General features: G+C 37.3%; 1 protein-coding gene across 1 annotated transcript in view; it reads right to left on the bottom strand.

Moving 5' to 3' along the window:
* LOC136748801 (transient receptor potential cation channel subfamily M member 1) overlaps window positions 1-22,113 on the bottom strand; it is a 70,617-nt gene that overhangs the window by 23,193 nt on the left and 25,311 nt on the right. The window contains exons 3-8 of the mRNA XM_066702849.1: window positions 11,984-12,069; window positions 7,369-7,558; window positions 2,802-2,881; window positions 1,473-1,677; window positions 836-1,049; window positions 193-317 (exon numbers count right to left, since the gene is read on the bottom strand). Of these exons, the coding sequence (XP_066558946.1) occupies window positions 193-317; window positions 836-1,049; window positions 1,473-1,677; window positions 2,802-2,881; window positions 7,369-7,558; window positions 11,984-12,069 (900 nt within the window). The remainder of the gene's footprint in view (window positions 1-192; window positions 318-835; window positions 1,050-1,472; window positions 1,678-2,801; window positions 2,882-7,368; window positions 7,559-11,983; window positions 12,070-22,113) is intronic.

The following is a 22,113-nucleotide window of genomic DNA, read 5'->3' as shown; positions in this document are numbered from 1 at the left end:
ATTAACACAGCAGGCTCAGAGTTTATGCTTGTGAAGGTTGGGTACACAACACAGTCAACACATCTAGGCACTCGGTTTAACTGTAGTATTGGAGACACGAATCACAAGTTGATAGAGACTATTAAGGCAGCGGATCCATTCATAATAATAATATACCATTAATGCTCTGCCTCCGTTTCTCCTGGCACTTACGTCTCTCCCAATGAGATCTTCTTTGTTCTCCACTATTCCCCAAGGAGCTATTCCTATGGCACAGATTTTCCCTCTGGATTTGGAGGAGTGGTCTTTCAAGGCATCTCCAACGTGGCGGATCACTCCTGGGGGACAAACAAATAATTGTATAGAGGAGCCAGCACTGCAGACCGTATACTCCCCCTCTGAATATCTCTACAAGGGCAACAATAAGGCCTAGTGAAAATGACCTATTCTATGCAACTTCCTTAAGCCTTAAGTGTACAACTCCCCCTTCCTGTATATATATTTCTCATCTTGAGAACTGGGTTGATGTTGTTTACTCAGTTAAGTTGTAACTGATCAAAACTTTTATGAGTTCTAGTAATTTTTCACGGTAGTAATTAATCAATGGTCAAGTTCATAGCATGAATATCGAACAATTATTCTTAAGAAAGGATCTTTTGTCCAGTAAGAGCCTACAAAGATCATGTGACCAGCTAGCAGAGGCTGTGGAGCAGACAATTTGTTCCCATGGCATCTTGTGAATGACAGATGCAGTCTGCTGAAAATAATGGTATTGTTTAATTCAAATTGATACTAATTAACCTAAGTGCAAGATTATTCCTAAGTAGGTTTACAGTAGTAAGACTGTAAAACGTACCAGTACTAACTCCGCTAGTGAATATCCAGGCTCCTGTTGTCATGGCAGCTTTGATTAAGCCTTTCCCAAAGACTTGCTTGAGCTTGGGTTGCAGGTCAAAGTTCTGAAGGCCTCCATGAACTGAAATTAGGAGGGTGGGCAACTCCAGCTGCCAGTCTTTCACCATCAGGTGAAGCAGGTTGTCAGGCTTTGTGTCATATGATACCCTGATATACTAGGAAATGACAAGGGCGGGGAAAAAAGACAATTACTTTCTTTGTCATCATTCAGTAAAGAACAGCTGTAGCTGTTGCTACTGAAAAATTGAAAATGTGGTCAGTGTCGGATGGCTTTGGTTAAATCTTACATTGAGATTTCCCTTGTGGACATACTCTATTATTATTATTATTATTATTATTATTATTATTATTATTATTATTATTATTATTATTATTATTATTATTATTATTATTATTGTTGTTGTTACTGTTATTTATTTCTTACCAATCATTCTCTTTTCAAACATTATAAAATATAGGATTTCACACATGTAGACTGTGGATGTGATTAGATCATTTTCTTAATTTTAGCTAGTTGTTGAATGAAAAGCTGTGAAACATCTGCACACAGTTAGATGGGGGCTGTGGAGGTGTCATACCATGGCCTTGTTGCTGTGGCCTCCTCCTTGGAACTCGATGATGCCGTAGGAGTCGGTGGGGGAGGTCTTCGTGTGTTTGGAGACGCACCATTTCTCTGGCTGGGGGTCCACCTGCACCAGTTGGTTGTTCTCCTCTGTGGATTTGTTGGTCAGGCAGCCGGGGAGGATGGCTACGTGTTGATTAAGCAGATGGCCACAGCAACATCTAAAGGCAATGTGACAGTAGGACACAGTTGGAAAAAAACCTCTTCCCTCTACTGAGATGTACTGCAAACCACACAGTAAGCGCTCCACTTCACAGGAACTGTGATGGCCAGATTAAGTGCTTTCATTGTCCAGTACCTGATCATCATGCAATATGTCAGGAAATTAAATGGCTATTTTATTTCATTTGGTGCGGTGGAGCCCTTGGAAGGTGGCCCGAACTGGGTTTATTCCAAGGATTTTCTGGAGTTTCTGAAATGCATTCTGGTTGTAATGGATAAAATTAAAACGTACTTTCCTTTGTATTATTATTTTAGGAAAATATCTTAAAATAACAACATTCAGAAGCTAAGAGAATGTGGATATTAACCAGAAAAGGAAAGAAGTGTTTAGAGGAATGGAAGAAGAATGATCTGTCAAATACATAAAGACCTCATTTTTTGTAGGTCTCTCTATGTAGGCCACATTCTGTACTAGTTTGCCAATCAGAGCTGCCTTGTTCATGTATTTGTAGAAGTCCCTACAGTAGATACGTGCTGCCATGCACACAGAGACACAGCAACTGGCAACAGTCCACCTCAACCAGTACAGCCAGCATCACATCATTGTCATTGTCTCTCCTACATTACATACGATACAAACTTTATACTGTTCTTTTAGTGCTCCACACACAATCCTCTCTGTGACTTCAGTTCTTGGATAAATAATTTCCCATTACCTAGCAATTCACAATGATACATTTGTCGAAAATAGTAATATGCCATACTTGTTTCGTTATTGCTATGTGCGCATATATAGTAGTCAGTTACAATATTGGAATTATATTAAACAGAGCTGTATTCCATAAACTAAGATTCATTTGAGAGCTGTTAATCTTTGAACTACAGAGAACTACAGCTGATTTGTAGAAGAATTTACATCAGCAGTGATGTTCAGTTTTTTCACATTGATCATCTATTTTAGTACAATAATATTATAACAATATAACTGGATCACACGTGCATAGCAATCCAAAGCCGCCACAAATAGAGCAAAACAGAATAATTACATTTATTATCAGCAAATAAATAAATTGTTCTCATTCCACCTAAACACAAAAAGAGGATATTTTAGGATTCTACATACCTATTTGGGTCTTTGGTGTTGGGAAAAATGTGGATACATTCTCTTTTGTGAAAGGTCTTCTCTATCCAAGCCTTCTGGGCCTACAGGAGGGAAAAAACAGAGGCTTGTGTTAGAGTTAAAAGTCCATCTTTTGAGATGGTCCATCTTTGAGAACGAAAACAACAATAACAGAAAGAAAAGACATTCGCAAGAATTTGCTGGCACACTTTACCTCAAGGCAATGCTTCGCATTGGAGACTGACGAACACTACAAAGACAGGGCAGAATTGTCTGCTCCAGAACATGTTACGGCACACCTATATTTGCTCAATAGCTTTAATGTGACCAGGTATTGTCTTTAAAACCCAACTGCTGTAACCGGTTTCCAGGCATCAAAGCCAATGCTTAAGTGATGCATTCCTGTAGTGTGGCTAAAGCGCCGGCTGTTTCCTGAGCTTCCTCTTGGACTATATCTGGTTTTGTTTTTCATATTGTACCCTCACATGTCAGACAACAGATCCCACAATTGCTACTGCTAAAATATTTCCATCATTCATTCATATTTCTCAAATATATATACACTACACACACTATGTCTTGGTATGGTAATTAATACATAAATTCTGCTTTTAGCAACATGGACACACAAGTTTCACTGTCCCTGATCTTGTAATCCTTTTATACCAAGCTTGATTATAATACCACATAAATCCTTAAGCAGACACTAGGTGCAGGCTGACAACCTTCTCATATATTACAGAAAAAATAAGTATATACATGTCTAAATCTAGCAACAAAAATAATAAACAAAATGTATGTGCAAAGCCAGATACTTTTAATGTCTTACATTATTAAGCTACAATGATTAATGTAGCTCTCACAGGAGCTCTCTTGGAAAAAGCATTGGCTACTCAAAACACCACCAGATAGAGAAATAAATACATGTATACACCAGTATATATATGCATGTGTGTGTATTTCCTGAATTTCTCATGGGAGTAAGTTTATGTTTGCGGAGTAATGGGATCCTTCCCAAATGGTGTCTTACATGCCCTTTAGGGTAAGTGTACAGTATAAGTAGATATTTCATATATTTTCCGTGTTTCATTGGACCTATAATTCAAAAAATAATATATGAACAGTTTCAGATACGTCTGCACATTATTAAATCGTCTCTTATAATTGCTTTCAATAACCTATATAGTGAAGCTGGCCGAAAGTCTGCTATCTTAAAATGAACAACGTTTGCAAGAAAAACATATGCATGTCATTGACCAGGGGCCAGCTTTTTTAGACACTGATGCTGCTTATCCCATGCGTTATGATCTCTCTAGGAAATTAAACTCTGCTTCACTTGCAGAATGCTGACCAGCCTCCAATTGATCTAATGCTTTATTTTCACTTCATTTGCAGCATTTTGGCTGACAACTTAGGGAGATCCACTTACCCAGCCCAGCCCATGTATTTCACTGCTAACATCAAACAGGTACTCTTTTCTGGTATTCATAGTACTTACTGTACTAGGAACTGACAAGACCTGCAGTCTCTAAAGTCTGTAAGGTACATGGATTTTCTTAATCTCTCTGCTGGGTTTGCTTAATCACATTTTTTCTCTATACTTGAAATCCTCCAATTGATATCAGAATGAGTCACTCATTGAAATAACTTGTTTTAAAATTATACTTTCCTCAGATTTGCTCTTGTCATGACTTAAATACATAAGAAAAAATCTAAGAGCATTCACCACATATACAATGGTGTTATGAATCCGTATGTTTAACACCTAGCAAAATAACAGAGAACGTACAATGTTCAGAATTACCATTTGTGTTAATTGGTAAATGTGAACTTGAATCAATAAGGACCGATTCTGATATAATTTCAGTGCCACCACATTAAAAAAGTAGTGGTATAGGTAGAGACAGATAATTTGCTGAGCACTATGAAAAGTCTACAAATATGAGGAATAGTCAGAAATATTGTCATATTGTCAAAGAAACAGAAATCTATGCATTTTCCCATATAAATATATAGTGGGTGTTTAATGTATTATTTTGTTTTGGTACCTAGTTTTATAAGGTGCACACCCTGTACCACTTTATGTTGCATTTCCTGAGCCACACCTATTTTTTCCAAAACAGTTTGCTCTGCCTGACCATAAAAGAAACATAAGCATAAAATGAAACTTGGCTGTGCAGATCGTTCTAATTAAAGGAGCCATAATATCAATTGTATGAACAGGAACAGAAACAGAAAAGAAAAACAAATATATATGTAAGGAATTTTCACTTTGCACTGAGCATTGATTGAGATGGAAAACACTGCTCTGTAATGTCACGCCTTTTGCATGATTCCAAGCAATACAGTGCCAGACCAAGTGAACAGCTAAACTTAATCAGAATAAAGATAAGATATATATGACCATTCACTGCCAATTCAGTCAATCATTGTGTCACTCACTTTCTATCTAAAAACACAAACAACACAAACACACCCAAAAAAGCTTTCTTAACCAACACACCAATAGCCTCAAGTGCTGGTATTTTGATCTAACTCCAGTTCTGTACAAAAATCTGTCACAGTTCAAAGCAATATCTGTCTGGCCCTTTGTATCCTTTGTGTTGGCACTAATTAAAACCAAAGCTTTGGAAGCAAATTGCTATAGGAAATTCAGATATGGTCAACAAAGATATGCTCCCACCTGCCCCCAATCAAATCCCAGACAAGAGAGGAAAACTTTTTGAAAGTATTGGGATTGTAAAACTGAAAACATTGACTTAAATTATAATTACTATTGTCATTTGATGTTTCACATGCCTATACATCTAAGACAAAGGAATATGGTGGAAAACTACAAACTTCATTTGGAGCTGTAATATAATTATTTATCTGGACTCTTAACATATGAATTTCATCATAGATATTTGAGACAAGGTACCCAGCTAACACTACGTTTTACACTTAACCAACAGGGAAGGAAGGCAGTGTGAAGACCTCTGGTTTTCTAATGATGCCTCAGGGCCCATTATATAATTTCGAAGGCTACATATCTCACAGTATATCCAATAAAAGGTGAGCAACCTTCGTGTTAGTTAGGCATAGTTCACTGGTTGCTACACTGAAATGGTTTGACACAGGCGTAACCCACACATTTCAGATACAGTGTCATATTCAGTGCTCTCAATGCACGGATTTAATGTGCATTCACTGTGTCAGCATTTAAATTATTTTTAAAACATTTCAAATGCATGTGCATTTTTACAAGCAATAATAATTCAAACATCGGCTTTCCTATGTCCTAAACAGGATATCTGTTTCTTCAAATGTAGCCTCAATTCTATTTAGACTACCCCTACTATATCTAAATTATTATAATAATAATAATAATAATAATAATAATAATAATAATAATAATAATAATAATAATAATAATAATAATAATATGTTAAACAGGATTCACAAATGCTAAAAATATTCCTGAAAAAAACAATGATGTATAAATGCATAACCTAAATCAATCACACAACACAAAGCTTTCCTTTAATAAATAAAATAAAATAATGCTCAAAATTAAGTTTTTACACTATTTGGTTGTTCCGGACTTTTAAAGGTTTTGTAAGATTAACTTTAACTGTTTAAATACTGTACGGTGTCGATAAAATAAAAATCGAATATATATATATATATATTTTTTTTTAAATTGGTTTCTTTAAGGGTCTTTACTCATTATATGGTATATATACAAATATAATAAATTATCCAAGATTTGACTCCAGACTTCTCTTGTTAGGATGGAAATGTATTTCCACTCCAAACAAATAATCTAAAATATATTAGCCACAAATCATAGTCAAAATAAATAAAACTGACAAGACATGAAATGCAACCTACAGTTTTACATTAATTTAAAGTCGGGAGATTTTTTTAAATCATTCTACTATGATAAAAATCACAATAAATATTGTATTTTATATTTAAATGGCAACAGGTGTCAAACTGTTCACTGCTTTAGAATAAAGTCCTTGAAACCTTTGCCAGCTATTTTCTGCTTTGAAAGCTATCATTCAGTTTTCATTCTTGGTCTATTGCTACTTCTGAAAAAAAAGCTTTATTATCTGATGGATGCTATTACTGAAAAAGGTCTACAGTAGTTTTCACTTCAAATGTTTCTTCACACAAGTAGTTTTAAACATTATTGTTCATGAAATGCTCTAATTTAATACAATTCTAACCAGAAACACTGTCTTCAAGCTCTTGTTGCTCAGTATTCTTTCTCTTCTCTGTGAGGGTTATTTAAAAACAACAGTTCACCTTTATCAGTATTATTTAACATCTGCTTCCTGACATCAAAATAGGCAAAGGATTTTATTTTCATTGAGGTAACTGACTGATTATACCCGGACTAGCTTCTAATTCAGACGAGAGAAATGCATATTATTATTTTGTTCATTTTTTCCCAAGTTTCCAATGTTGCATGGTCACACATCAAACATAAGAACAACCTCCCTCTTAATCAACAACAAGTCCATAAAATAACTACAACCATTTTCCTACAGGTACCAAAGTACATTTTGTTGTCGTGCCCTACCTTTTGAGCATAAGAGAAGGCCTTCTTAGGGGTGAATAAATATTTGAATTTGAATGTGATTATGGTGGTCTCAGGCTGGGCTTTGTTTCTCCTCTCCTCCAGCTGCAGAGGTCTGCTCAGGTTCCCTCTCGCTGCTTGCTCCCAGAGTCTGTGAAGCTCATCGAATCCCACAAGACATGAAGCTTCATCACTTTATGAAGAGCAGTTCATATGATGAGCATGTGAGTAGGCTCTTTGTTCAGGCAAGTCTTATGACTCCAGTTCAAGGTAATCCTTTAGGGAGTCCCATGACCCATCTCTTTGCCCGCTGGGTATTTTCATCCTTTGCTGGAACAAGGCACAACAAATCTACTTTGATAGCCTCCCTAATCTCCAATTTGTTAAACTTGCATTTCTTTCTTAGCCCAACAGTATCCAGTTGTACACAAGGAGAAGGGGGGAGGCGGGGGTGACAGAAAAAGTTCAACATGCACCAGGCTAAGATGAGGGAGTTTACCCCTCCCTAGAAAAAAGGCCTCCAACTTTTAATTTGAAAGTGTCACCCCCCCTACTGCTTCTATTTCAACCATATTTGCATAATTGAAACAATTGGACACAGCCATTCTTGTCAAAGGGGCCTTGTTGAGACTAGAGTTCACCATTCTTTGAAGATGAGAAATGACTGGGCTCCAGGAGGGGCAAGATCACTCAGCATTAATTGCAGTTAATCTTTTTCTTCCAATGGCCACGTTATGGTCAAGTCTACATCACCTAAAGAAGTCAGCCAACGTCGCCCATGAATGCCATAATAAAGCACAGACTGGTAAAGTTTGTATCGTCCGCAGTCTTGCCAACAGCAATTTGCTTTACGGTTCTATGATATAGAGTGAGACAATAAGTGTTTACTTTTCAATTTCTCTCATTTACAAGTGTTGTTTTTTCATTAACAGAAGAAAAGGAGTGGAACTCATGAATACAAATGTGTGCATTTCAGTACTAGAATGCATTTGGGTGTCTGTCAAAAACCTAATTAGAACAGCTTGTTTTCCTTGCTTCGCTGACTGATTTGGAAGGCTATTATTTCAGAGGAAACATTTTAAAGAGAACCAAACTCTTTATGCTTCGTGTAAAACTATTTCAGTAAAACAAGCGATGCTCCTAAACTTACAGTGCACAAACCTTCTCTTTTGTGTTGCTTTGGCAGTGACTGTAATGCTATGCTTGAAGTTGAAAGACATGGGCAAGTCCACACAACATAGTAAGAGGCAGACGGTGATGGTGGCAAAGGGATAGTACCGACGTCGCAAAAAAAAGAGATGTTTATTTAATTACACATTTTCTAGGATAAGAATTCTTGGGGCTACATTTTTATTCCATTTTTGTTTTGTCTTTGTTTTTGGTAAATATCTCTTGATGTTGAGGTGAAAACATGGTCCAATTTTTGGTAATTTAGAATCAGACAAAATAAAAAGAGTGATTGTGTTACGATACATTCATCCTGGGTTGAGCCAATCAGTAATCAGTCACTCTTGTTAGTTAGACTCTTACATTAGAAAACATGATTCACATTCTTTCGCAGTGTAATTTACATATATGTAACTGATACATAATAAATGAAACTGCATCAGCACTTTAACTAGCATTCATAGTTAAAAAATAGTGTTGTGTCTTTCAGTATCATAGATTCAACACCTGGCAGTCAGGAATAAACAATTTACACTGCTGTCCATTACAAGTAACCAAGCCTACCCATCACACGTTTCAGGGTGATAATAAGAAAACGACACAATAGACAAATTAAACTTATTACCTTCACTGGGAATGGCCTGTACCTCTGATTGTGAGAGCACTGATGGGGGGAGCTATTGTTGAGGAATCTAGTCAGGACCATGACTGATGCAGGCTAATTAGCGTGGCTTGGGACAGCAATGAAAGGGACAGGGTGTGTGTTTCATGCGTGCTGAGAAAGGGCCTGAGTTTTCAGTTGTATGGGATCACTCTCATCTCATCTGGTGGTGAAAGTCAATGCGATGGAAAAAATAAGAAATAAGAATAACAATCCTGGTCTGCCCACAGAAGTATTCCTTTTATGGTTCAGACAGGCAGTAAAATGCACAAGTTCACTGGGAGGGAGAGCTAAGCACAGAGGGGTCTGGGCTTTTCAGCTTGGTTCATTTATCTCTGTGCTCACCACATTACCAAGGTACAGTAAACCCTGAATGCAGTCTTCCATATAATAGCTGTATATGGTATGTATACAGTGAGGAACTGATGTAAGAAAGATGGGCTTAGGGTCTATAACAAGCTAGTTTGGAAAGATGGGGAAAAAAGTATGATTGTCAGTAATTAAACCAATCATAACACACACACAGGATTTAGAATGAACTAGGCCCCCAAATTACAATTTATTTTTGCAGCTTTTTGTTCATATGGTGTATTTTTAACTGACCTTTCCAGGAATGTAACTGTGTAGTTGTTTATTGTTTCATTATAAGCATGTGATACTAGTTAGGCTACTTGTTTAAAAACAAGAGAACCGAAACGAAAGAAAAAAACGTATCCTACTACGGAATGCAGATAATATAAGTGCATTAGTTCATCCAAAGACAATTATACAAGACACTTTGGAGGTGTATTTGGTATTTTATTTGTGAGAATATGTTCAAGAGCCTGACACCAAATGACTTTAACACACTAACTCAAACAAATTGCTTTGGTCTCAAAAGTCCTTTGAGGTATTCAGTCCAGATGTTAAAGAAATAGACATTTTGGCTGGAATGTGTAGTCTTGCACTGCACAGTGGTTCCATGTGACCTCTATACAGGCTGCCAGCAACAAGCAATATTGGCTCGCCAATAGAGGGGTTTAGAGTGCCAGAAGAAAAGCATTAACCCAAAGTATTGCTCCCACGTCCACTTGACTTTTTGGGTTGAGAACTCAAAAGTAATTTGCTGACAGCTAGGGAGGTACATTCTTCATAATCATAAACAGAGGCTTGGAATATTGACCCTGGATATCTAGCTTTACACACCTGAGAAACCGTTGTGTTTATTTTTTCAGTGTGGTTTGAGTTACCGCACACATTCTCATGAGACCAAGCACCTGGACTGATATTTTTGCAGGTTTGGTATTAAAAAGAGATCTGGGTAAGGAAATGAGTTGAGAGAGGTCTAACCCTTCTTGCTAATAGTTTTAGAGACTTGTAGAAAAACAGTATTGGATATTCATAACTTCAAATGGGGAAAAGTGTTTTGGGTCCTATTTCCTATTTTTATATACACTCACCTAAAGGATTATTAGGAACACCATACTAATACTGTGTTTGACCCCCTTTTGCCTTCAGAACTGCCTTAATCCTACGTGGCATTGATTCAACAAGGTGCTGAAAGCATTCTTTAGAAATGTTGGCCCATATTGATAGGATAGCATCTTGCAGTTGATGGAGATTTGTGGGATGCACATCCAGGGCATGAAGCTCCCGTTCCACCACATCCCAAAGATGCTCTATTGGGTTGAGATCTGGTGACTGTGGGGGCCAGTTTAGTACAGTGAACTCATTGTCATGTTCAAGAAACCAATTTGAAATGATTCGACCTTTGTGACATGGTGCATTATCCTGCTGGAAGTAGCCATCAGAGGATGGGTACATGGTGGTCATAAAGGGATGGACATGGTCAGAAACAATGCTCAGGTAGGCCGTGGCATTTAAACGATGCCCAATTGGCACTAAGGGGCCTAAAGTGTGCCAAGAAAACATCCCCCACACCATTACACCACCACCACCAGCCTGCACAGTGGTAACAAGGCATGATGGATCCATGTTCTCATTCTGTTTACGCCAAATTCTGACTCTACCATCTGAATGTCTCAACAGAAATCGAGACTCATCAGACCAGGCAACATTTTTCCAGTCTTCAACTGTCCAATTTTGATGAGCTTGTGCAAATTGTAGCCTCTTTTTCCTATTTGTAGTGGAGATGAGTGGTACCCGGTGGGGTCTTCTGCTGTTGTAGCCCATCCGCCTCAAGGTTGTACGTGTTGTGGCTTCACTAATGCTTTGCTGCATACCTCGGTTGTAACGAGTGGTTATTTCAGTCAAAGTTGCTCTTCTATCAGCTTGAATCAGTCGGCCCATTCTCCTCTGAGCAGATTGTGAAATACTCAGACCGGCCCGTCTGGCACCAACAACCATGCCACGCTCAAAATTGCTTAAATCACCTTTCTTTCCCATTCAGACATTCAGTTTGGAGTTTGGAGTTCAGGAGATTGTCTTGACCAGGACCACACCCCTAAATGCATTGAAGCAACTGCCATGTGATTGGTTGGTTAGATAATTGCATTAATGAGAAATTGATCAGGTGTTCCTAATAATCCTTTAGGTGAGTGTATATTCCTATATTCCTATTTTACACACATAATAAAACTGGTTTACACAGTTCATTAGGTGATTTTCTACGATTTCTGCTGCATATTCTCTGAAAATAAGTTTTTAAAGTTGCAAATCTAGCATGACTTATAAGTATGTGAACAAACTAAAACTAATTCCCAATTCCATACAGTCACGGTAGGAAGGAAAGGAACTGGGATATATTTTAGAACAGGATCTACAATCACGTGTCTCAGCATAGTTCAGCACCTTGGGATGGTGATGGGGGAGGAAGTCACACAGGGGTTGGAGGATGCAGCAATAGGTATAATTTCACTTTCACTGCCATAAGCAAACTAATCAGATGTGGTAAAATAGTTCCACACAACCAGCAAGGATTCTATACATGCTGAAACATTGTGTGCTAGAGTTACTATACTGCCAGGGCTGCTCATAGGAGTGATGTCAGGATCAAGTGAGGGATACTTCCCCAATATTCTTCTGACAGTGACTTTTGACAAAGATATTTGCTTTGAAGTAGTTTGGAGTTGGTTTTGGGCTTTGATTTTTACTTCCCCATTTCCAAAGAGGCTGTGTGGTGGTGAGAAAAATGGGGGCGTCAGAACCCAGAAACGTGGTTGAAATGAGGTATAATCCCACCTGTGAGAGGGCCTGTTGCAACACATGTGAACTGCCCCTAGGTTGCAACACACGTGGACTGCTGTTAATTACAGCTGCAGAAAACAAAGAGCTTGTCCAGAGAAGCCTGAACAGTATGACGCACTTATTTCAGCTTACTTAAACTCATTATCCACAGCAATTAAAACTGAAATCCAGTGAGCATCGAGTAACCTTGTTAGAGACTCCTTTGAGCAGCAGAAAAGAAATACAAAATAAAATGACATTCCAAGAAGTAAAATTAAATACTCTGGAATCAGATTACATATCTGTAAACAAATGAACACGGCTTACAGCAACACAACAACAATCAATGGCATTTCATACTTTTGTAACCAAACCGGTGAGAGAAGTAACTGCTCAACACAAAGGCCAATTGTGTGCGATTAGCAGCAAATAGAATTTTTCTTCCGGCTTTTCTTGAACCTTGAGAAGCAGATTTTATGCCCTAAGTAAACAATTTGTTTTTGTTTGTTACACACACACACACACTCACAAAACAATTTATGTATATAACACTATTTCAACCGATGCAGATGTGTCACAGAGAGAAGGATTTTGTGATAAGCCTGTGAAACTGGTACAGGAACTTATGGACTAGTTCATATACTCTCTAATACATTGTTTAAACAGCTTGCTATCCTTTACATTTGATATTATAAGTAGTTTTTGGTAGAAATATAGCTAAAGTCCTGTCTCGGGCAGAGGAAAATCAACGCTCACACTTTCATTCTTGTACTGGATACTCTCCAATCCCCTCATTCCCCTGCTCTGGATGCATCATAAGGCATTTGACCCTCACTGCTATGAGCCATTTATTAACATCCACAAGCAATTTTCCTGTATTTAAAAAAAGTATTTTCGCTTCTTTTAATAAAGAACTGTTTCACTCAGGCATGTGATGAATGTATGCTGCAAAACAGCTTCAGATTTCGCAGTTTTGCAGGCTGATGAGAATGATGACAGGGTAGCATAACTGGGGGTCAAGTTGTAGCAGTTCAGTCAACTGGAATCTACACATTTTACCGTAGTTTTAATCAGTTTTCAGAAAACTCTGAGAAATAAGTATAATTTAATGAACAATACATATTAAACTAAGTTAAATAAGGAAGAATAGCATTGTTGTATAATTGAATGGTGAAAAGATTTCCACTACAACTGTGTATTAAACGTTTCAACAAAATCTGACTTGGACAAGGATTCCAATGGACTGCAGGCTTCTGAACTGTGTGTTTGATCACACTGAGCTTTTATGAACCCAAGAGTCTGATGCAGCAGATCAATTAGCACTATCACAATGAATCCTGGCATTCATTATTATCGCCCCCCCCCCCCAAAAAAAAAAAGATTTAAAGAAATAGTAGGTATATTTCTCATTCCTTGTCCACTGATGAGGGTTTACTTGTTTATAAGATTATCAAAGTGTAAAGCCTATCCCTGAATGAGCTTCTCAGAGCTCCATACATTTGCATGTGGTTCAGATCTTGTCTTTGCTATCAAAGCAGCAGCAAAACTGAAGACATTTATGGAACGACGGAATTTGATGGCAATCCTGGAGTGACCTACCCCTGTGAGATCTAAGGAAGTCATCCTGCCTGGATGATGGCATTGTAATAAAATAAAGTTCAATGTAACTAAATTTGATAAAATAGACATTGGCAAAGTACAGTTAGTTACAAAGTACAATGGATATAATTCCAACATCGTTCACCCAATTTGGATGTAACTACCCTCAAATTAAAGATGAAAGTCTACACTTAAAGCACATCTTGATTGTTTCCTTTCAAATCCATTGTGGTGGCGTAAAGAGCTAAAAGGATGACAATTGTGTCACTGTCCAAATATTTATGGAACAAACTGTATGTGGAATTTTATGTCATTGGGAATGAAGATACAAGTTTTTCCTAATTGAATCTGCTCCACTGAGTTGGTAAATTGAATGAACAGCATAAGGTCTGTAATGAACTGTGACATGGAAAGACTCAGAGTGTCTTGTGTTTATATGCATTAAGCTGGAATTTACTGTAGTTTATTAGATACACATTACTCCAAAGACAGCAGAATAAAATGTTATTAATATCATTATTTGATGTTTCGAAGTGTAATGGTTAATAAAGACACAAAAGTCTGACTTGAATATATATATCATTCTTAAAAATAAGATTTTTTTTTTAAATAGGCCTGTTTTGGTGGGTTGTTTCTAAAAGGCCAATTGTCCTCATGAGTTTGAAAATCCAGTTAGCAGTCACATGCGTAGCCTACAACATGTCATTGATTAGCGAAGAGATTTGGATCAGTCATAAGATGTGTTTTAAAACCAAGGGGGTGGTGGCAGAGTCGGAAATGAGAGACCGCTAAAGAAAGTATTGCTTTATTACATACTTTCTCAGGCTGTTTTGATTGTGTTGATTGTTCTCAATGTTGAATTTGCCTTTTTTTATTTGTACAATTCATGTAAATTGTACAAATAAAAAAAGGCAAATTCAACATTGAGAACAATCAACACAATATGTAGCGAATTCAACATGACATTAATACATGTGTATATAATTAATATAATTAATATATGTGTACATGCTTTCAATGTCTTAATATTGCCCTGTATCCTTCAATTATTATATTTTGATGTGCTTTGCATAAAATAAAGTACACATTGTATATTGTACAACATTTAATTTTTTAAGCAATACTTAGTTCTTAAATTGTAAGACTCTGGGCCAAGAACATTTTGTTATTGAGCAGCCCATATGAGCTACAGTTATGAAAGCAAAGCATCATCGATCCTGTTTCAGAACTGAATATAGATATTACATGAATCTAAATTCAAAGTAAAAGCTTTTTACAAATGTAATTATATTTATGCATTTTTTTAAATGACCATGAATCTTTGACCTTGACAGAGCTGGACATATGAATGTTTAAAGTGAGGTGATGTTATTATATATTATTGTTATTATGTTATTATGTAAGTCACTCTGGACAAGGGTGTCTGCTAATAAATAAATAATAATAATAATAATGATAATAATAATAATAATAATAACAATAACAATAACAATAATATAATTCTGTACAGTACAGAGCACTCTACTCTATTACTCTACAACACTGTATATCATGTACTCCACCCACCTTTTATTTTTGCAGGTTGTAATAAATATCAAAAATGCATTCAGAGCAAGAGTCCCTTAATTTCTATCATCATAAAACAGAAAGAGAGGAAGAGAGTATAAGGCGGACAATTCTAAGTCAGTTTGTCTTTGGGCAAACAGTATGGAGTGGGAGTGAAACTGGAAAATCACCTCTGAATGGAAGTTTGTATCAGAAAAGGCCTAATCCTACAGAGATTCCTGCTGGTGTCTGTGAGCAACAGTTTTCAAACAGTACAGATTTAAAATAAAGGAAGAATGAAATATTTGTTTCTGGCCATTCCCTACTTTGATGAAAGATACTTCTGAAATGAAAATTATGTAATGTTTATCAGATTGATTACATTAGACCCATATTAAATCAAAACTTTGACCTCATTATTAAAGTCGAAATGCAGTGGTCTTGAAAATGTTTGCATTCTCCCTGGCTGCAGAACAAACAGATCTGTTGATTCATGGGTTTTCTAGTATTCATTATACTGATACTTACAGTAATGAGTGTCCAGACAAAACAAACAAGAACTACTTTAAAGTTTCATAAATATTGTTTATAAAGGCAGCACAGATATAGTATTCATCACGCACATGCACACAGACAAAAGAGTCTGCTATACACACGCAGTTTCTGGATTGTAAACGTCAGATATATAGACTATCTGTGTACAAAATAAGAATGTGGAAAAAAGTGACTATATTTGGTGGCTAGAGCATTTAGCCCTAAAGCATATCTACCAGAATAATCCTATAACAAAGTACTAAAAAATGACTTTGATTAAATTAGCAGGGACAAGGAGACAGTAATGCCTGCAAGTACACACTCACAATTATAATTGTAACATAATGAACTTATCAGATGATATTTGCATGGCTTTTTTAGCATCAGTTTCAAATACAACAGGATTTACTGAACCAAAGAAGTTTTGAAATCTAGATTTATTTTTACTAAACAAAAAATATCACTGTGCTAATCATATAGTGTTGTAAACAACATACTCAATCTAGTACTTCATAACAGTGGAATTATTAACACAATAAGATACTTTGTCCCAAATAAACTGGTTTATATTAGGACGGTATTACTTGTATTGATTGAATTAACCATCTGGAGCTACAATTGCTTTATTTAATTAAATGTTTTTTTCTCATAGCATCCCAGGGCATTTTTTAATAAAACACATCACAAACTGCTGTAACCCATAAAGTAAACATATGGAAAGTTTTCTGGAGATTATATATCAGCAGAATGCATATAATTTGAGGGTAAATAAGTTCTGCTTCAATGGTTGTATTCACTACGTTGTGCTGTCACGTTAACATTTACAAATGTTACTTCTCAATAGCATATATTTTACTACAGCAATAAATAGTGAGAGTCTTATAGAACATTGTTACTAGCAATTAAGGGACTTTAATTAATAGCAGTATTATTATTATTTTAATCTGAACTTTCTCAAAGACAGAGTGGACTTTGCATTAAACACAATAACCAGGAGTGGCGCTTGCTTGCAGGCAGGTTGGAGAACAGGTTTGTATAAAAACTTTAGCTGAAACTACACCACACAACATCCAGACAATGCAAACAAACATGATCCCTGATACCAATGGATCACAGCAGACTGCTGATTTAATGTCTGACTTGTGGTTGTTTTGTGGCATCTGAGCATTCACCATCCAGGCAACTGGCTGCCTCTAAACTATGCTTCCTCTGTTGCTCGTACCCTAGTGGGGATGACAACACATTCAAGTGATAACTATGTAGTGCTTTATTTTGTGGATAGGTGGCAGTCTTTAGGGGATCACACACGGTGTCACAGCATACAGTCCAAAGGAGAAGCAGACATATCTTAGTAAATCATTCTGCATTCAAATTTGTCATTTCAAAACTTGAAATGCTACATTAATCTACATTAAAAAAATAATTTAAACCCAAAAAGCAAGTTGAATATGTAGATAAATTGCTGGTATCATTCAACTATTATACTTCAAGTCGGCACTAATGTACTATATGACCAAAAGGATAAAACACCCGAGACAATTAATTTTAAAGCCTTAGCCAATTGAGTGAATCCTTCATTGTTCTGCCAAGGATGATAGATTTATGGGATCTATGTGATCAGGAGTTTTAGCAATATATAATATGAAATCTGTACATAAAAACAGAGTGTTTTCTTAATGCTGCTAGGCAACCACAGAGACTGCAATTCTCTCATGACCTAAGTTGTTGTGCTTTGTCCCCATTTTCATGATGAATAGTTCAATTTATAACTGGACTATAAAAGCATCATACATGTATACACCAGGGATGCCATAAGCACTGGCCTTTATGATAGTTTATTAAAACAAACCAGTGTGTCATTGTAATTATCATGCACATTCTTCCCTGCCCCTCTGTGACTATTGCCTTTTGATCTTCGCTTTGAGAGGAAATCTGCTGCTTGCACAAACTAGCACTTCAGATCGCATCTAGAGTTCAACTGCTCAAGGTCCTGACAGATAACTACAGTGAAGAAAGGCTAACTATAGAAAGACTCCTGGAGGCATTGTCGGTTCCACTACTATGACCCCTATCCGTATGGCTATATTTAAGTACTCTGACCCTAACCATTACGCCAATCTCTAACAGTAATAATTTCTACTCAAATGTACCTGGTGTGAAGGTGGCAGGGCTTTGGATTGAGTTTCTACTAAATCCTACACACACTAGCTCAGCCTGTCCGTTGGCTGGAAGTGGAATCTGTTAACTTCTTTTTCTTTTCCTTTTCTTCATTTAAAATATATATACTGACTGTAGCAGCCTGTATAAAGCTTACACATCTCTCCTACTTTCATCGGTTATTTTTTAAGTATATACATTTTTAATGTATTAATCACATGAAAGCAGATATAGAAAGAAAAAACAACAACAACAACAAAAATCACTAGTAATCCTTTCCAGCTGCTGGTGCCTTGAGTGGAACATTACGAGAGATTAAAGCCAATGGTGATATGCTGCCCTCACATGCTGCCGTTTTACTTACTGTCAGTGCGGAGGGGGCCACTATAGCATTCGTAACATTTCTATCCTGAAGATCTACAAAGTAGGACTTCTTGAGTGTAAACGGTTTATATTCTGCAAGCACAACACATTCCACTGAAATGCACCGTTTCATCTACCGTTTGTAATCTTGTACTTGCATGTGTTACCAGTGTTTTAACTTCCTAGCATAACTGTCCTTCAGCTTATTCTAAATTGTTTGGTTTAGTAGACCACTGTTCTCATTATTGCGTTACTTTGTACACTCACCCGTGACTTTATAATATCTCATTATATACACTCACCTAAAGGATTATTAGGAACACCTGTTCAATTTCTCATTAATGCAATTATCTAACCAACCAATCACATGGCAGTTGCTTCAATGCATTTAGGGGTGTGGTCCTGGTCAAGACAATCTCCTGAACTCCAAACTCCAAACTGAATGTCTGAATGGGAAAGAAAGGTGATTTAAGCAATTTTGAGCGTGGCATGGTTGTTGGTGCCAGACGGGCCGGTCTGAGTATTTCACAATCTGCTCAGTTACTGGGATTTTCACGCACAACCATTTCTAGGGTTTACAAAGAATGGTGTGAAAAGGGAAAAACATCCAGTATGCGGCAGTCCTGTGGGCGAAAATGCCTTGTTGATGCTAGAGGTCAGAGGAGAATGGGCCGACTGATTCAAGCTGATAGAAGAGCAACTTTGACTGAAATAACCACTCGTTACAACCGAGGTATTCAGCAAAGCATTAGTGAAGCCACAACACGTACAACCTTGAGGCGGATGGGCTACAACAGCAGAAGACCCCACCGGGTACCACTCATCTCCACTACAAATAGAAAAAAGAGGCTACAATTTGCACAAGCTCACCAAAATTGGACAGTTGAAGACTGGAAAAATGTTGCCTGGTCTGATGAGTCTCGATTTCTGTTGAAACATTCAGATGGTAGAGTCAGAATTTGGCGTAAACAGAATGAGAACATGGATCCATCGTGCCTTGTTACCACTGTGCAGGCTGGTGGTGGTGGTGTAATGGTGTGGGGGATGTTTTCTTGGCACACTTTAGGCCCCTTAGTGCCAATTGGGCATCGTTTAAATGCCACGACCTACCTGAGCATTGTTTCTGACCATGTCCATCCCTTTATGACCACCATGTACCCATCCTCTGATGGCTACTTCCAGCAGGATAATGCACCATGTCACAAAGGTCGAATCATTTCAAATTGGTTTCTTGAACATGACAATGAGTTCACTGTACTAAACTGGCCCCCACAGTCACCAGATCTCAACCCAATAGAGCATCTTTGGGATGTGGTGGAACGGGAGCTTCGTGCCCTGGATGTGCATCCCACAAATCTCCATCAACTGCAAGATGCTATCCTATCAATATGGGCCAACATTTCTAAAGAATGCTTTCAGCACCTTGTTGAATCAATGCCACATAGGATTAAGGCAGTTCTGAAGGCGAAAGGGGGTCAAACACAATATTAGTATGGTGTTCCTAATAATCCTTTAGGTGAGTGTATAATACAATTGTGTGGCATTAGTAGATAAGTAAATACATAAATACATTACATTTAAAACCTGGGATCATATATAAGTTGTTCTAATTTTTACATGCATAAAATTCAAGCCCCAGATATAAATACTTACAGAGAAAAGGGTTTTTGTATTTTGCATATATTATGTGTACAGTGAGGGAAAAAAGTATTTGATCCCTTGCTGATTTTGTACGTTTGCCCACTGACAAAGAAATTATCAGTCTATAATTTTAATGGTAGGTGTATTTTAACAGTGAGAGACAGAATAACAACAAAACAATCCAGAAAAACGCATTTCAAAAAAGTTATAAATTGATTTGCATGTTAATGAGGGAAATAAGTATTTGATCCCCTATCAATCAGCAAGATTTCTGGCTCCAGGTGTCTTTTATACAGGTAACGAGATGAGATTAGGAGCACTCTCTTAAAGGGAGTGCTCCTAATCTCAGCTTGTTACCTGTATAAAAGACACCCGTCCACAGAAGCAAGGAGGAGGAGGAATGACCCCAAGAACACCATCCCACCGTCAAACATGGAGGTGGAAACATTATGCTTTGTGTGTGTTTTTCTGCTAAGGGGACAGGACAACTGCACCGCATCAAAGGGACGATGGACGGGGCCATCTTGGGTGAGAACCTCCTTCCCTCAGCCAGGGCATTGAAAATGGGTCGTGGATGGGTATTCCAGCAAGACAATGACCCAAAACACACAGCCAAGGCAACAAAGGAGTGGCTCAAGAAGAAGCACATTAAGGTCCTGGAGTGGCCTAGCCAGTCTCCAGACCTTAATCCCATAGAAAATCTGTGGAGGGAGCTGAAGGTTCGAGTTGCCAAACGTCAGCCTCGAAACCTTAATGACTTGGAGAGGATCTGCAAAGAGGAGTGGGACAAAATCCCTCCTGAGATGTGTGCAAACCTGGTGGCCAACTACAAGAAACGTCTGACCTCTGTGATTGCCAACAAGGGTTTTGCCACCAAGTACTAAGTCGAAGGGGTCAAATACTTATTTCCCTCATTAACATGAAAATCAATGTATAACTTTTTTGAAATGCGTTTTTCTGGATTTTGTTGTTGTTATTCTGTCTCTCACTGTTAAAATACACCTACCATTAAAATTATAGACTGATCATTTCTTTGTCAGTGGGCAAACATACAACATCAGCAGGGGATCAAATACTTTTTTCCCTCACTGTACCAGTTTGTATTCCTAAGTGAAATATCTTTTTTTTTTAATATTGAAGCCCATTTTAATAGTATTGGTACAAAAAGAAGGGTGCCGATTATTACATTAACATGTAAATCTGAAGTATGCATATCTATTGAAATAAAAGTATGTTGTTTTTAACATTCTTGTAAGCTGTTGTGATTTGGCAGTGGTTCTAGAATGAAATGTATTAAGTACAGCAATATTTATATATTTGCCATGAAAATGTATCCTTATCAACATCAGTTTCCCAACTTAATTATATCTCCACAGCAGGGCTATTCTCATGCTCCCTGCCAAAGCTGACAGAGGTGTGATTACATTTTCACATGACCTGCATTTGTCCCTTTAACGTCTTTCTTTGTGAAATTCCTGACAGTGTAATCATTCTGAAGTGAGAAATGCAAGGCCGGGATTATGCTTTAGATATCAGTACTGTTGTGGCTGCTGCTAAGCAAGCTTACATGCAAGCTGTTATTTTTATTTTTATTTTTATTGGAAAATTGTCATAAGCAAGCAAAGACAGTGAATGTGCTGGCAGTATTATATGACATTATATTACATGGCATAACAGTATTATTTTAAACGGAAGCGTAGGCATCTCACAGATTATGTCCGGTTCGCACAAGGAATAGATATTGTTGGCGGGGTCAATCATGGCTCACAGAAAGAAAGACAACAGTTCATTTTAGTTTGGTCATGGAGACATCAAACACTGACATCAATGAGACAAAATAATCATTTGCTTTCACTTGAGGGGATGAGGATGTAGCACACCCCCAATGGCATATTTCAATTCAATCTATTCACCGT

This window comes from Amia ocellicauda, chromosome 4 (assembly GCF_036373705.1).
Source record: "Amia ocellicauda isolate fAmiCal2 chromosome 4, fAmiCal2.hap1, whole genome shotgun sequence".
NCBI classification, from domain to species: Eukaryota; Metazoa; Chordata; class Actinopteri; order Amiiformes; family Amiidae; genus Amia; species Amia ocellicauda.
The sequence above is the reverse complement of the archived record's forward strand: the minus strand, read 5'-3'. Positions and strand labels throughout refer to the sequence as shown.